This window comes from Callorhinchus milii, unplaced genomic scaffold (assembly GCF_018977255.1).
Source record: "Callorhinchus milii isolate IMCB2004 unplaced genomic scaffold, IMCB_Cmil_1.0 Scaffold6, whole genome shotgun sequence".
NCBI classification, from domain to species: Eukaryota; Metazoa; Chordata; class Chondrichthyes; order Chimaeriformes; family Callorhinchidae; genus Callorhinchus; species Callorhinchus milii.
Window position 1 is genome coordinate 19,392,190 of NW_024704747.1, and position 16,889 is coordinate 19,409,078.

The 16,889-nt window shown below is 38.9% G+C and overlaps 1 protein-coding gene across 2 annotated transcripts in view; it reads right to left on the reverse strand.

Annotated features, from left to right (window-relative positions):
* Positions 1-16,889, reverse strand: part of LOC103182909 (diacylglycerol kinase beta) — a 175,823-nt gene that overhangs the window by 124,165 nt on the left and 34,769 nt on the right. Inside the window, exons 4-7 of one of the 2 annotated variants that reach the window (XM_042336191.1) lie at positions 16,469-16,545; positions 5,923-6,088; positions 1,064-1,126; positions 55-306 (exon numbers count right to left, since the gene is read on the reverse strand). In XM_042336191.1, coding sequence (XP_042192125.1) covers positions 55-306; positions 1,064-1,126; positions 5,923-6,088; positions 16,469-16,545 — 558 coding nt within the window. The remainder of the gene's footprint in view (positions 1-54; positions 307-1,063; positions 1,127-5,922; positions 6,089-16,468; positions 16,546-16,889) is intronic. The other variant, XM_042336192.1, reaches the window with a different exon arrangement.

Below are 16,889 nucleotides of genomic sequence, written 5' to 3' on the forward strand. Positions count from 1 at the left end.
ACATTAGCAGCAGTAGAAGACATAGGAAAGAGTGAGATGAGGTCAAACCAGTACCTGGCGACTGGGGGTTTAGCAGTGAGGCGGAGGAGATCTTGGAGGAGCCAGAGGAGTTGTGAGCTGAGGGTGTACCGGCAGTGGACCTCTGGGAGGAAGACCTGGAGGAACCAGGAGAGCAGGTCGCTGTGGCTGCTGCTGATGCAACAGGAGCTGAAGTGGTGAACTGATGCTCGGAGAGATTAAGCTGGGAATTCCTGACATCTGGTGTGTGCCTGGTCATCGTATTCAGGATACTTTTGCCATTCATTCCTGCATTGTATTAAAGAAACAGAAAACTCATCAAGTGGATGAAAAATATGGCAGCAAAACAACATGTGACTTTATACCTGAGGAACATTTCTTATCGCAGATTAGATTTAGCTGTAAACATACATTTCTAGGAATAAAAATTTCTAATTAAAAATTTAATACCGAAGCACTATATAAATAGAGCTCCAATTCACTGCAATGGCATCTTGTGTGGATTGCCAATTCAATTTAAATGTAAAATAATTGGGACAGACCTGCTCAGGCATGTCAAAACGAAACTAGGTTGAGTTACAAAAGCCCGTTCTACATCTCTAAAAACAATTTAGTGAAACATTTTTATGGTTTGTTAGGATTTGAGCAATTTTCAATACTGTTTCCTTTAATATAATTTTCAATGTAGAATTCTGTTATTACCACACTATAAGCACAAACTATGTTGAACATGTCAATTATCCAACAACAAAACAGTTAAATGTGTCATAGCAGCATGTGTATTTATTAGATTAGACTCAGGTCAATCGAGTAAAACACAACACAGGGATACATTTGAAATATATGGAAGGGAGAACAATTTACATTATGTTCATTAAAAGATTATGCACTAATGCACAGGAAAATTGTGTCGAGTTTGCAAATTAGGATTAGTGCCTGAAGATTTGTGGTACATCTCAGAGCACACTTCTCTGGAGACAGAGCCTAAGCCAAACCTGCAAAGTTAATCATGAAACAGTAAGGTTTAATAGAAAGGCTGATGTACCTGTGATAGGAGCACATGCTACTTCTGTCTGAAAGGAGATGCCAGCATCTATAGTTTTTGACTCTATAACAAATAATTAAAAGCAATTTCATTCAGTTATAGGATGCTCTTGGATTTTCACGATTAGTTTACTTAGAGAGCATAAACCTTGGAAGGAAAGAGATTGGAAGGAAGCAAAAAAAGGTAAACACAAGAACTGAACAAATTTTGAATCTAGGCTCACAATTTTCAGCTAAGAGAGAAAGTAATTAATTGGTAAATCAATTGGAATGGTCAGTCACTGGACCTCTCTTTTATTATAATGCAAGTCTAAGCAAAGATGTAACCAACTCTTTTCTTTCTATTTAATAACCTACAGCATTAATCACCATAACAAACCCAACAAATTACTTAAATCGGAATCGATGCATCAGAGGAGAGCAATTTCCATGGGTAATAATGTACAATGAACATCTCTATTAGAATCCTGACATAACACACATCTATTGAATTCCTCGGTTTTAAAATACAAAGAAATCAGAGTCTAAATCAGGTTATAAAAATTAAAACTGAAATGTTCAACTAGAAACACAACCATCCGTTTTGCATCAGATGTTAAACCTCTCCAAATGTTACCATAAAAAGATGGATTTTTTGGAGACATGAATGTTTATTATAGCACTCTGTTTATCTAACAATTATGACTTATTTATTGGCCTAAACTCCTGTCAGCAGCAGCTCAATTGTAAAATATATTCCTAACTCATAAAAGTATTTTTAGATGCCGTCCCAGCATTTTTATTAGGTTTTATAGATTTTATGTTGGGTTTTCTATAAAAGGGCAGGATTGCACACAAAGGAAATACATTAATTACACAGTCTGAGTATGCACAAGTATAAATAAAACTCTATGAAGCCTTCGGTTCAGTTACTTAAAGGCAATGACAGATGTTACAATAATAATGACTGGTCATGGGAAGTTTAAATGGACATTGGCACAATAAAAACAGAACTCAGGATCTACGTATCTCCCCAAGACCTACTTCTTTCAGTCATCTTTCTCTTCCTCACACCACTCAGCTCCCACTCCAGCTTGGCTGCTGAGCCATTATTGTTAAGCAACTTGGGACATTTTCCCGATAGGAAAGGTGCTATATAATGTGTGTTGTATTGTAGACTTTTCGTGGTCTCACATCCTCTATGACCAAGAATGTCCCAGATTAAATTGGTGATTCACTTTATGGCTGTTTGTGGGCCATTGCTGTAAATGGGCTGCCGTATTTGCCTACACATATTCACTCCACCTCACAATAAATGCTGTGAAGCACTTTGAGACGTCCTCCCAATGGGAAAAGGGCTTCAGCAAATGCAAGGATTATCATTATTTATTCCTTTTGGCCCTAACTGAAATCAAACACAGGTCCCACAGATTTACTCTTCCCCCTTGGCTTACTGAAATACATTTGTTAGCGATCATGCTTGAATTTCATTGGAAAAAACCCTGTAAATGACTAAATTGAATTGCCTTTCCGCTTCAAAGTCAACTTTCACTCCTCAAAAAAAAAACTTCAACATATCTTTGTAAAAAGACAATTCAGCACTTGAGAAAGGTTTTATTTGTAAAGGGAGTTCCCAATACCCAGAATACATGTGGATTATACCAACTTGTACTGTTTGGGACACAGCCAACTACTAGTTGGATAGCGAGGCATTTAGTGTAATAATGTCCCTAGAACTTCCAATAAACAGCACAGTGTAAGCAGTGTGGAACCCTTCCAACTATACTGGGATTGTAGCTGCATCAGAAGATGAATGGGGATTGCTCAGTAATGGATCTGTTTCGCTGCTGAATTTGGTTTGTGCCTTGCTGATAATTACATTTATATGCCTAACCCATTCATACACTTGATGCATGCATGAGGGAGAACGGAACAGAGGAGTGTGGGAGAGGGGAAAAGGAGGGTTGGAGGTTTGCATTGGAACAGACTACTGGGTCCGTTTTTATGCTGCATCACTCTATGCGATGGGGTGGTTAGGTTGAGCTAAAATAAAAGATTCCTAATGGTTCAGAAAGTCACCATATGCAAACCTGCAATACTATTTTATTTAGGTAAGGTTTGCATTGTACACTGTGAAAAGCATATCACCTGAATCAGCTGTTAAACAGAAAAGATATTTGTTTACATAAATCGTTTTCACCACTTTGCCTCGGAGCAAATAAAAAGTTGTTCAAAGTTTACACAGTCTGTACAGCACCGAAACCAGCCGTTCGATTCAACTAATCCATGCTGGTGTTTATATACCCTACGAGCCCCCTACTCTCCTAATCCCCTCTCCCACAGCGTTCTATTCCCTTCTCCCTCATGTATGCATTGAGTTTCCTCCGAGATGCACTGATGCTTTCTACTTCAATAACAACAGCATCAAATTACATTTGTAGTGTGCTTTTCAAGTCGGAAGGACGCCCACTGGTTTTATGAAACCGTTTGACTTCAGGGCCACAAAAACGTTGATTATGATCCTATAAATTTCAAGTGAGCAGAGCAGTGCAGTGAGTTCCTGGAATTAAATGGCCCAGCTCACCATTGAGAGTGCATTGGTATTTTAATTGAAATGGAATGCCCCGACTCCCTAACCAGTTACCACGGAGATCCGTTTGTGGCCACTTTGTAGGCTATCTGCTCAAATACTTTTTGATATTTTTCTTATTTTGATGATTTTTTTCGGTGACCGTTAATATGTCCTCATGATAATAATAATAATCCCTGCATTCGATAGAGCACTTTTCACGTCTTCTCGACTTCTCAAAGCGCTTCACAGAATAGACTTTAAAGTGAATTGACTGTATATTTGTGGGCGAATATGAACGGGATAAATTGATTTCAAATGAGCAAAGCCATGGATGTGGCCTGCAGGATTTAATTTAACCACAAGAAATGTGGGCCGCAACTGTTACTTCTCATCCTTTCAAGGGAAAAAAAATTGCTATTCAAATGCTATTACTTTAAATGATCAAATAGATTCAAATATTCCATTTATAAAAGCCACAAAGCTCCTACACTAAAGAAATGCCATCTGGTTGAAAAAAAGAAAGGTACATTCAGATGGATGGGGGGAGGGGGGCATTCTCACTTTCCCCACCCCTCATAACCTTTTGTCTCTAATTTGTCTCCAATTTAATCACGCAATTCAGATGATGATAGTAATAATCCTTTCATGAAGTATAGTACCTTCCAATTGAAAGTCCCAAAGTGCTTCACAGGGCATATTATAAAGTGTAACGACTGCATGTTTTGTGGGCAAACTCATCAGCTGATTTGCACACTTCAATATCCCACAAACATGGAGTGAGGACAATGGCAACAACAAAATTACATTTATAAAGTGTCTTTCACGTCGGGAGGAACACCCCAAGGTGACAACACTGGGAGAATCTCTCTTCTCGAATGGTAACATGGGATCTTTAAAGTCCACCTGAACAGGTTCAACCTGTCCTTGGGTACATTAACTCCTCTTTCATGGACCCGAACAACTCCTATTTGTGTGCTGAATAGATTATTCAAATTGTACATTAATTACATATTACAGCAATACAGATCCTATATTGCTCGTCCCCAAATGTGGTGTTGATGTGCTCATGATGTAAATTGCTACAATTGGTAAATACTATTTCTCAAGTCATCCTTCCCTCTTTTCAATGATTTGAAACGCTAGATTAACATAAGCAAATTGAATAATTTGTAGTCACTACAACTTTAACTGCCTGCGTCTGATGGCATGGTCATCAATGAAACAACACTTTTTAAAGTGTTCCTCATTGATAATCAATCTCTAAACAAATCCACTGAAACTCCCATAAACATATTATTTAATGAGAACGGTATCAAAAGGAAGAAGCAAGTAGCTGTGTTCTAATTTGCTGTCCGATCTGCAGCACATTTCCTGCACAGTAAGAGCATGAGAACCAACGCTGAGAGCAATAGTGCGAAGTAAGGCAGTAATTATCATCAGAAAACTGCAGCCACTTAAGTCTTTCTTGAGATGGCTGCATGCGATATTTAGTTCATGAATTTCACATCAAGACTCTTTAGTTTCTGAAATGAAATGCATCCAGAATACCAAAGCTTACTCTTGCGAAGTTGACCTTAGCACATAGTCATCATTAATCGTCAAGCCTGCGTATAAGCACTGGGAACAATCCAGTTGCCGCCAATTTAACATTTAGAAACAGGAAAATGAGCTCAGTGTTGGAAACAGATATGAATATGCAGAGCTTGTTTACACCGTCTGCTTTGTTGCTGAGCTTTCATTAAAGTGCATTTAATGATTCAATTTTATTAATGTGTAACTTTCTTTGCATCTTAACTAAATTGAGACAACAGTTTCATCATCCACTTGTTACAGTACATTGATTGGTTTTACATGCAAATCAGGAGTGGTAAAACACTCTTCATATTTAATTTAGGTTTGCGCACACTAGCTCAAACATTTAATTGAGCTGCCAAAATGCAAGAGAACAACTGTTCTGAAGCTTCAGTGGATGACAAATAGGATTATTGAACTAGTGTGGTCTTCTAAGGACTATTCATAAACAATCACAAATTGTCCCCATAACAGATACTGGTAGCTCAGGGGTGCTGTTAGCACCTGGTCTGGTTGCAAACAATTGAATCACAAACCTAGACTCTGCACATGTTCTAAGCTTATTAGTGTGGTCTGTCCCTATACGGACTTTAAGATCACTTGGTCTCCATCCCCTGTATTAATAAACAGTTAATTCATAGACCATGTCCATCTCCAGCCACCCAGACTACTTGGGGCTAAGCATCGGAAAGATCACTCAACCTAACCACTGAAATGACGTTAGCTCTGCCACTCACCTAACAGATTAAGCTGTGAAGTGCTTGAGCTTTGCCTCTGGGGCTCTGGTGAATTCTGAACAGTCTTCCTTTTAAAAGACATGAACAGGTGCTGGCAGAGTTCTTCCAGGATCTCCACCTCCAGGTACGTTCTCATGAACAATTTGAAGCCGTCATAGTCTATAGGCTGCAGACAAAGAAACAGCAATATTGAAGCAAAGAATGAGGTCAACCGCATGTTTAAATAGCAAACTTCACTCAACCTGGGTCATGGGTGAAACAGATTTTTACGGCTGGTAGATTAGTCTTCCTCAATCCTGAGCCAAATGTTACTTACTCTAGCATATTCATACATATTATTGCCACCCAATTCCTTGTGCTAATCTATGCAATTGCAAAAACACAATTTATAAACTTTTGAGAAGCAATGGCTAAAAATGTCGATGTACTGACAAATATTGTTACAGAGTATAAAGATAATGTGATTTGCACTTCTGTAATGAGAAATATTTTACTCATAACACTAATAACACATTTTATGTTCATATAAATGTTATTTCATATAATCTGAAATTTTCCATATTTCAGAAAGTCTATTTCACCCATGACCTAATTTCATATGTGTAGTACATACAGTATGTTCATGCACAATTATTTCAGAACATATTCACGTGCAGTCATGCACAATTATTTTGGAAGATATACAACATACAGTGAAATGAGCTCTGTGTACCTCGACACAAATACAACACAAATACACCAGCAGTTCTGCATTACACACGAGTGACCTATGAAATGGGTGACTGAACGGTGTTACGCAAGACTAAACTTGTATCTATCACATATCAAGAGGGGCAATTCTGCTCATTGAGAAACGATAAGAGTTCTATCCACGGATAGGTGTTCAAATATAGCTTTACTCAGTGATCAGAGAGAGAATGCACATGGTTAATCTCTGCACTTTTTATAAGACTCAACCTTAATAATAATAATAATAATCCTTGCATTTGATATAGCGCTTTTCAGGTCGGGAGGATGTCCCAAAGTGCTTCACAGAACACACTGTAAAGTGAATTGACTGTATATTTGTAGGCGAACGCGGCAGCCAATTGCGCACAGCAATGTCCCACAAACAGTCGTAGATTGAAAATGACCAATTTATTATTGTTTTTGGTTTTTTGGAGGGATTATTATTAGGCGTGTGGAGTAAGGAAACTTGCCCAAGGTTTCGCCCTGCCTGGAATTGAACTCAGGTCTCTCGCTTGCAATGCGAGTGCTCTAACCAGCTAATCCAAAAATGTTTACTTCCTGGAAATCAGTAAAATAAGATCTGCATATACATCACCTACTTAAAAATAGACATTTCAACATAGGAATGCAATGGAAAAAAAAATCCCATTATGGCATTTGAGGAAATCTGCATCACTAAATCAACAGAACTAGGATGGGTAACTTTACTCCCAGGAAGCAAACAAAACCAGGATCTCATTACAACAATAACACAACTGCATCAATCATAATATCGACTCTATTTGTTAACGACACAATGCTTTATTCATGCGTCACCCACATCAACCACAGGAGTGAAAGCGAATTACCAAAAACGTTAAAACATTCATTGAATCAATTCAAACATACAGAATGGAAAGAAAAACCATGGAACAGTGATAAAAGCAGCAGCAATTACAGTGATCCGAGAATGCACAAGCTTTATCTCTGCATTTTTTAATGATATACTCAACCTCCTCCTTTAGCTAACCCAAGACAGAAACATAAATAATTAGCATAGCATAAATTAGTGAAAACTTTGCCACCGTCCACTTCGCTTCTTGCAAAGCAGTAAAAATAGTCATCTTGTATCTATTTATTCCACCACTTCTGTTGCCATAGACTTATACTGGGTATAGATTAATAGATACCTGCAGTTCTACAGTATGAAACCCAAGTTTCCATTCTTGAGGTGCAAGACTACATAGTGAGAAGAGGAGACTCGACTGAAGTGGGACATCACAGGGGAACCTGAGTCTATTCATACACTTACTTTCCAGCAGGGGACACTAGTTAGACAGAATTGAAAGGGTTGCCCCTTTCTCCTCTGTTACCACGCATGTGTTTTCCATTTGTTATGGAATACACATTCTCTCCCATGAGGGATGTGTCTTAAATACCTAATACTGAAGAGTTTAGGCATAGGTTGACAAGAATCAAGGTTTGGAGTGCACAATGGAGCACTGCTAGATTTTAATCCGCTAAACCATTGTGAACCACGGCACGCTTGACACCCTTTGTTCAGTATGAACCCCACTACCCATTAGGCCTTTGGCTTGCAGGGTTAACAGGAGCCGAGTGGGAAAGATCCCTGTCCCCATCCCCAATGCTCGGTTTACTGGTCCATTCCTTGACGTCCCTGTACCAATCCAAGGTAGTGGAACCATTATCAACATGTACTATGGACTTACCTGGTTCCAGGCTACCAGACCCCCACAGGGGATTGACTTGATTCTTGATATTGAATTGCCAGGTCTGTCACCTTGGTGCCCCCCGTCAAAAAATGTTTTTAGTGACCCCACGCACCATCCTATTTGAATCAGATGAACTGAGCACCATAGTTCGAACCTTCTTGATCACTGTGTGTTAGGGCCACACTGTTTGTGTCCATCTGATAACATTAAGTATACCAGACTTAGCTGCTATTTCTTAGGATGCAGCAAACCATAAAGAAACAGAGTTTATTAAAGGCAGGTGACTTGGAACAATGTTCCTAATTGATGATCTGTTCGTCTTGAATAGTTATTTCCTTAGTAACATGTTGCAGGCCATGTGCTCTTATATATATATATAGTACACATATTATACAATATACATTATAATATATATAACATATATATATACACACACACTATGTAAACATACAGAATTCTATTTCAGTCTGAAAGCACGACTGTGGATATTGTTCAGTCTCCGCAACAGATTCTGCAGCGGAGGATTTTGCATTTGCAAAAGCACTTGCCATAAGCAATAACTTCCATTCAGCACTTCCTGACCATTATATGAACTGATTTTCCTACAAGCTTGGGCTAATGGCTTTGTGGGCTAGGATCCAAATGTAGAGAAATGAATTTGATTTTTATAGTGGGACAAACACTTGACCCAGAAATACTACTGTGTGGACAAGAACTAATGAGAATAAACATTCTCTGATACAGTGTGGAAGAGGTACTGGATATTAGCATGTCTGGTCACCATTCAAATAACCTATGATTAGATTCTTTTTGTAAAGATTAAATGGAACAAAAACGGGGATCACAACAAGGAAAGAAGATCTGATTTATAAATCATTTCATGTTTTTTATAAAAAAATTGTTTCTATGCGATACTTTGTTAGTGGACTTTGTATGGTCTTGTATCAAGATCCAGACTGAATTAACATCTTGTACTTGTCCAATTTAGCACCTTTCATGTTGGATAAACATCCTGAATTGCTTTAGAAAGGCAACAGGGATCGTCAAGCAGGAAGCAAAGCAGAGGATACTGAGGGGTTTGACCACAGGATTGATCAAAGAGATAGTTTTATTTTGAAATGGTTTTGAAGGCAGGAAGAGAAAATACAAGGCAAAGTGATTGTGAGATAATTGCAGAGAACTTGGCCATCAAAGGTGGGGAGGAGGGAATGAGGAATGAGCAAAATACAAAAAGTAGAAGAAAGAAAACACACTCTTCTAAAAATAATCAGAATATCCACTGACCACTCACTAAAATAAAAATTGAATGCTATTCTTTGACCTTATTATTCTGTGGTTATCTCAGTAGTTTGGTTCCTGAATCAGGCGGATGCTTAGAACTTTAGGTCCCAGTGATGACAGACCAGCCAGCCTGGCTCATTGGCAGGACTTGGAGTGGCTGACTAGTCACTGGGGCAAGGATTCCTCCCATGATAAGGTAGTCCTAACTGGACAAGAAGTCGAAAGTTTGCCAGACAGTTCTCAGTGGCAAGCTATGAGGTTTTAGCTAGTTAAACAAGCAGTACCTCAACACACACTCTGGGGACTTGAGTCAACCTGCATCTAGTACTCTCTAGAATACTCTGGGCATTCCATTCCAGATACAGGGAAATTTCCAGACAGAGATGGCATTCAAATGTGAACTCTTGTCTGATTTGGATACTATTGAGTATGGTGTTGGCCTTCCATGTACACAAACACACCCAAAAATTAATCAATATTTATCCCTGTAAACTGACTACATTGAAATCATTGATTCAACCATTGCAGTGATCACAAGCAACTTCACCGTTTACTTCAGAGAAGATTTGGTTCCATTGCCATAAAAGTTTTCAAATTGGCTGGTAAATGCTATGTTCAGTTTTGGCACCTTAATGCAGTTCAATAAAAATAATCCAATCAAATGCAGTGGAAAGGGGAAATGTAGCAAGTAAAAGCACTGAAGCACAGCAGACAAAATAAAAAGTAGTCATATGCTTACTTGATTTAGAATATCTTGCTTCTGCAAGGTTGTGTGAATGAAAAGACAGAGAGAAAGAAAGTTATTAAAGTGAAGCAGATAGTTTTGCAGAAAGCAGCAGCTGCTGGGAGATAGTTTTGTGAAGCTACACAGTACACTGTTGTATGTTTGCGCTGAGTACAGTAATTTACAGGTTCATATTTAGTGGCTTTGAGAAAAAGGTCATCTCTTATGAAACGTTCTTCATTCTCTTTTAAAAGAGCACCAATTTCACGCACACATGCTTGACAAGCAGCTTTTGATACAAACAAGGTAAGGATGTGAATTGCCCTGGAAGGCACCACTGGAAGTGAAGCACAACTCTCCTCATTTACCAAACAAAATATATTCTGTCCATAGTCTCACTGATTTCCCACTGGTACCTTTGAAACCTAAAGATACATCTTCAGTGATGTACTGTACTGAGAAATCTTTCATGAACCACCTGTCTATTAAGAACACCTAAGTTCCATTGCAACAGCATGATAACAACATCAACAAGCATTTATATAGTGCCCCTCACAAAGTGCATCATTACCTTCTGTAAAGTGAAGTGACTGTGGATTTGATGACAAATCCTGCAGCCGATTTGCGTACAGCAATATCCCACAAACAGAAATGAACAACCAATTTTAACTGGGGTATTGGTGGCCAGGACGCCAGGAAAAAAGTTCACCTTAACAGGCAGACAGGACCTCAGTTTAACATCTCATCCGAAAAATGCACCTCTGACAAAGCAGGGCTTCCCTGCATTGCAATTAGAGTGACAGCCTAGACTATGAGCTCAATGTCCCACCATCTTTGGAGGCCATGGGAAAGCCAATTGCCGTGTGGGTTATATTCGTGGAGTCCTGTAGCTCAGTGGTTAGAGCACTCGCTTTGCAAGCGAGAGACCTGAGTTCAATTCCAGGCAGGGCAAAACCTTGGGCAAGTTTCCTTACTCCACATGCCTAATAATAATCCCTCCAAAAAAACAAAACAATAATAAATTGGTCATTTTCAATCTACGACTCTTTGTGGGACATTGCTGCGTTCGCCCACAAACATACAGTCAATTCACTTTACAGTGTGTTCTGTGAAGCGCTTTGGGACGTCCTCCCGACGTGAAAAGCGCTATATCAAATGCAAGGATTATTATTATTATTATAGGCAACATATTCCATGAGAGAAATAAATGATGCAGATGTCAGAATCATAGAAGCCAACATCACAGAAGTAGGACATTCAGCTCACAAGTCTGCACAAGTCTTTGAGTCACCTCATCTAATCCCGCTCGCTGGTTCACTCCTACTTCCTCTTTAATTCTCCTCTTTTCCAAACCAGTCACCTTTTATCTTTTATCTTAAGTGATTCAGAAGAGACCTTATCGGAGTACGATGTGTTCAACACATCAAAATATCTACAAGGGCCATAGACTCAAGTTCAGAAGAGCACAGGTAAACAGACCGTTCGGATTTAATTAATTTACACAGAGAGTGGAGAAAGTGTGCAATAGACTACTCAGAGAGGATGTGGAGGCGCATTGTGTCAACAAATTCACAAGTGAATTAGGTAGCTATTTGGCAAAGGGAAATTGACTAAATAAATTGCAAAAAGAGACAGCTAGGCATTCATCAGTATTGTAAAGCTGCAAAAACAGACATTAAATGTTGTGTTTCTCCTTACAGGTGCCAGTCTAAAAAGGGAAGGTACAGACCTAACATTGATAATGGTCGCCATTTTCGCCCCTTTTAATTCTCACATACATTAAATAGTTTCAACGCTAATTTGATAATGAAATGTAATTACCAGGAAACTTAGCTGCACCAGTAACTATTTGACTGAACCCGTTAAAACAGAAATTGCCGCTTCAAAAACACAATTTCGCTACTTCAGCCACAAAAGTACATTCCATTTGGCTGTGACTGATTTAGCCACCTCGTGCCTGTTAGTGTATTTACTAAACTGCAATCAGAATCACATATGTGTCACGCGGTAGACAGATTGAGGTCTGGAACTACTAGAGGCAAGGTCAGCAGTGCTCAGACAGGCACTGACACTCTCTACAGGACTCAACCCAGGTTTTATTTGAGACAGCGATCACAGACTTGTATGCCTGCTGCTAAGAAGGATGTCATGCCCTAACGTGTGAATGTTATTGCTCTTCGTCACTTAGGTTAACAAGTTAGGTTCTCCGCCAATCTGTGCAACTGTTAATCAATGCTTTCTTGCTGTCCCATACTCCACAAGTAGAAACTGAAAGAGTAAAGCAACTCGCTCTCTAACCCGACCCACTTTAAGTTTAAGTTGTATTGGAGTCTAATATATTTGTGACTGAAATCACATATAACAAATCTGAGTTGCGAGTAGCAAATGTGGCGGCTGACCTGCTAACCTAAAATGCATCATGTCAACCCACAGGAACTCCATTCTCATTGGAGATGGAAGTGAAGCTAACATGAGGTTGGAGATTATATTATTTGGAGGCTGGCCTTTGTAAAGGACCAGTAGTTTCAATCACATACAGTGATCACTTTGTGTTGCATTACTGTTGCCCAGAGATACATTTTTGAAATATATATATATATACATATATGTTATATAGATATATTTCAAATATATATATATTTGACAAAAGCAGTATTATTTTGTAAGATGATCACCAGGTTTTCTTATTTTGGGATCGGGGAGTGGGGAACACACAAAAAGTACACAATTTTTCATTACGAATCAAAGTGAAACCTGAGCAGCCAACTACAAAACCTGAACCAATGGGAAAATAATCAATTCAATAGGGAGACTGCAAGAAATTAATTTGAAGGGAGTTTGCTTTTCAATGAAAAATCCCTGTGTGCAACATAAATCTGAAACAGGTAGCACCTTTGTGCCAGCAGCTGCAAACCATCAGTGGAACTGGAAATAGAATGGGTAAAAAATATCCCTGCATTTGATGTAGTGTCTTTCAAGTCAGGAGGACCCCTTGAAGACTTGTATGGCTGCTGCTAAGAAGGATAGTGTGTTCCAATGAATGCTCATTGTCACTTAAGTTAACAAGTGAGGTTCTCTGCCCATCTGTGGGTTGAAATTAGTGGTGAAAAAACACTCAGCCTCCTTTGTCGAGTGCATCACTAAAACGGGACACAATTTCTGTGATGGCAAATCAGGTTACAATTATGCAGCTGGTGGCAGACAATATTGGAAGCTTCCTGATGTTGGCAGCACACTGGAAGATTATGTGAACAGTGATTTGCATTTCATTCCAACAGCACATCCTTTTGTTTGGTATTTCTGGATTACAAGCTATTACCAGCATCAGTCTTGATGTAAACGATAACAGTAGAAATTTAACATATTTAGCTTTGTAATAGACACGGAGTTAATTACTTCTCTTCGAAAAATAAAATAATTATTCAGATTTTTTCCCCCCTCCCTCCCTGCCTCATGCCCCAAACAAATCTTGTTCATTTTGGCAACATTTTCTGAAATAGGATTGCAACTAAGCCAATTCTTTGTGAAGATTAACGTGGACAAAAAAGCATTTAATTGGATTTGTTTTGCAAGGGCAAATTGATTTAGAAATCTCACAGGAGTGAACCCAATTCTTTCTCACATTTTGTGCTATGAAAGGACAAGCAATATAGTGGGTGACTCTTCTCTCTTGTACAGGGAAATAATAATCATCCTTGCATTTAATATAGAGCTTTATCACATTGTCGAGACATCTCAAATCGCTTCACAGGATATACTTTGAGAAGTCCAGAAGACGTGAAAAGCGCTATAGCAAATGCAAGGATTATTATTAATGTAAAGTGGATTGACTGTGTATTTTGTGGGCAATACATGGCAGCTGGTTTGTGAACAGCAATGTCCCACAAACAGCCATGGAGTGAGTGACCAATTTTTTTATTTGGATGTTTGTTGGCCAGGACATCAGGAGAAACTTTTCTCTTTTTGAACAGCGCCATGGCACCTTTAATGTCCACCTGAATAGGCAGATCTTGGTTTAACTTCTCATCCAAAGGATGCCAGTTCCGACAATACAACATATTCCTAGCACTGCATTGGAATGTCATCTTAGATGATGTGATTCCAAGTCCCGAAGTGGGGCTTGAACCCACAATCTTCCGAGTCAGAGGCGAGAGTGCTACCACTGAGTCATGTTGACACACATTCCATAACAAGGAGACCTAAACTTAAAATTTGAACTATAGACTGGAAAGAAGTCCGATTCGAAAACATTCTTCAACAAAGAGGGTGTGAGAATATTGATCATTCTGGTTTTAAATTCCTTGTCACTGTTCCAGAAAAGATTCAACAAAGTCACATTGTGAACTTTAGCTTCATTTTCTAGCAGCTACCAGCAAGATATGTCATGTCTGTCTTTCTATTTTTTGTTTTGCTTTTTAATATTCCATTATGGTCCACACCCTTCACTTGGCTTCTGCTCAGATGTGAGGATTCTACACAGTGGCCTCTAGCACTTCCAAAGGATATATTAGTGCGAGCTAAAAAACAATTTGGAAACCAACGCTATAGAAACGCAGAATGCCCTGCTCCACAAGGCCATAAATGCAAAACCAATGGAAGTGTTTCAAGCGAGAGCAATCGATGGGGGCTTAGGAAGTAACATAATGAAGGAATATGGAGAAAAGGAGGGAAATGCGATTATAGAGAGAAAGAGCTGCCATAAACAAATATATAATACAGCAGGATAGACGGCTGTTGCTATATTTAGACCAATGCAAATACAGGTAGTATTATTAGCAATACACGCCTCTATGGTGGGGAAACTCCCTAAGCAATTCACTGTGAGGATTTGGTGTACTTTGAAAGAAATACATTTCTCATTTCACAAAGTGTACCTTGTCAGGCAGCTGAACACACAGGGAGTAGTCAGTGAATGAGAAGTAGGAATAGGGAACACAGCAAAGGACACGGCTAGCGTTGTAAATACGTACATAATTCTCTTCCCGCCTCCTTCCCCTGGCATAACTATTTTCAGCAGCAAACTGCAGCCCTCAGACTTCTTTGCTGTGTTTTTCATTTATATGTCTTCCAGATATTTTTACAGCAAACTCTGTGGTCTACGACCACCGGAATCCAAGTTTAAGCTGTTCTTTCTGCTGAGAATTTTTACAGTATCTGTGTAGCTCTTAAAAATAATGCTATTTCCTACTTAATTAAAATCATCCTAGAACAGGAAGGCATCAGAGGCCATTTCCACTCGATGAACAGCAGACCCCTATGTTTACAAAACTCATCCAAGCTGCCCATCAGAATTTGATGTGTAAATTTATGCAATCCATCTTAATGTACTCCCCAAATCACGTGACCAATCTAACTTCATGTTTCATAGACAGAAAACTGAATTTGTAGCCCCCGGAGGTAATAATTTTTCATCACAAAAATTGAATTTCAAGTACCTCTCTCAAATTCATTATGCATCACTGAATTAGCTAAGTGGTAAGTCCGCAGAGATCCTGTATAATGGATGGAGATAGCAACGTGTAACATATTCCTTACCAAAGATTGGGTTGTGACATTAAATCATTTTGATGCGTGTTCTTGGCTGTGTCGCATGCACTCACACACAGACAAAAACACACAAAACCATGTTATGCCTACACAGCATTTACTTTCCAGGAAAAAAAATGTAAGCATCACCTTATCAGATATATGTCAACTAACGACACAGGGCACACAAGTGATGGAGAATAGAGTCAAGACCTCCATTCAGTTCTATAAAGGTTAAACTACTGTTAGAAGATGCCAAGTGAAAATAATAATGACAGAGGAGACTAAGTGTGCAATGTAATAGCTGCTATTGAAACACATACTCTTTTGCAATGAGAATAATGTCCATATTCTATTTTTAAACCAAGCCATCTATAAACCCTGTACTTAAGGGATTCAATCTTCTTTGTTCACTGAAATGTTAAAGTTCTCTTATTCTGCACCAGAGCAAAACATTTGTATATTAAAAGCAGCAAAGAGCATTCAAGAACATTTATCACAAAAAATAGGGTCATTGTAAAATTTAAAAGTCTGGTTTTAAAAAGAACCTCTTAAGGAAATGAATAATGTTTACCTGCTCAGGATTGTACTTGGACAGCACCCCATCGCCATGAAACTCCGCCAGCACATCTTTCAGTTTTTTTGAGGAATCTGCAGAGAAAATGTTATACTGTAAAATGCAATGGTTTGGTCTTGGATGGGAAATAAAATAATAGTAATCCTTACATTTGGTATAGCGCCTTCCACTTCAGGAAGGCTTCCCAAAGCACTCCACAAGGAAATACTCTAAAATCCAATGACTGCATATTTTGTAGGTGAATGCATGCCAACTTGGACACAGCAATGTCCCATCAACAGCCAAGGGGTGAGTGACCAATTTTATTTAGGGGATTGTTGGGCAGGACACCAAAGGAATCTCCCTTTTCTTTTCGAAAAGTGCCATGCGATCTTTAGTGTCCACCTGAACAACCAAACAGGATCTCGGTTTAAAGTGT